We start from the raw sequence: 617 nt of genomic DNA, 5'->3' as shown, positions 1-617 counted from the left end.
GGGAGGGGAGCCACTCACTAGCAGTTTCCTCCGGTGCTTCCTCAAGTCGCTGGGCTGATTGCAAGGGGGAAAGCGAGAGAGACACAGAAAGGGGGCAGTTAATGGAGAACCCCCCCAAGAGCAGTCCCGGGGCTCTGGGAGACAGCAAACACGGGCACTCCCATCCCACACCTCCTCCCACATACCCATGTGGATGCCAAGGCATCACTCCCACCCCAGACAGACACCCCTGCCCTGCCCTGTGCCCCCCAGTGCCTCCTCACCAACGTCATGATCCCCATGCGGTCGAGGTCCTGCGCGGCGCTGCGCGAGGTGAGCTTGGGGGTGGAGCGGCCGCTGAGCGGGGGGGACGAGCTGGCCAGGGACAGGGCTGTCAGAGAGGTGGGGATGGAAGCCCTTTTGCAGAGCTGGGTGAGGTTGAGGCCTTCCATACTGCCACTGGTGACACGAGTCTCCAGCTCCTCCGCGCGCAGCTCGGTGGATTCCTTCTCCTCTTGGATCATCCTGGGGGAGCAGCAGGGCTCAACACCTTTCTGGGGAGGCAGCTCACACCTCCCAGCCACAGCACCTCCCTACCCTGGGGAAAGGCACTTTGGTGCTGTGCCTCAAGCCACCAG

General features: G+C 63.7%; 1 protein-coding gene across 1 annotated transcript in view; it reads right to left on the bottom strand.

Annotated features, from left to right (window-relative positions):
• The window catches only part of PPFIA4 (protein tyrosine phosphatase, receptor type, f polypeptide (PTPRF), interacting protein (liprin), alpha 4), a gene marked incomplete at its 3' end in the record, with an annotated part of 35,776 nt that overhangs the window by 12,382 nt on the left and 22,777 nt on the right, over positions 1–617 (bottom strand). Inside the window, exon 15 of the mRNA XM_009071823.1 lies at positions 264–504. Coding sequence (XP_009070071.1) covers positions 264–504 — 241 coding nt within the window. The remainder of the gene's footprint in view (positions 1–263; positions 505–617) is intronic.

The sequence above is a fragment of the Acanthisitta chloris genome, unplaced genomic scaffold (assembly GCF_000695815.1).
Source record: "Acanthisitta chloris isolate BGI_N310 unplaced genomic scaffold, ASM69581v1 scaffold16603, whole genome shotgun sequence".
Taxonomy (NCBI): domain Eukaryota; kingdom Metazoa; phylum Chordata; class Aves; order Passeriformes; family Acanthisittidae; genus Acanthisitta; species Acanthisitta chloris.
This window is presented reverse-complemented; position numbering and strand designations above follow the sequence as displayed.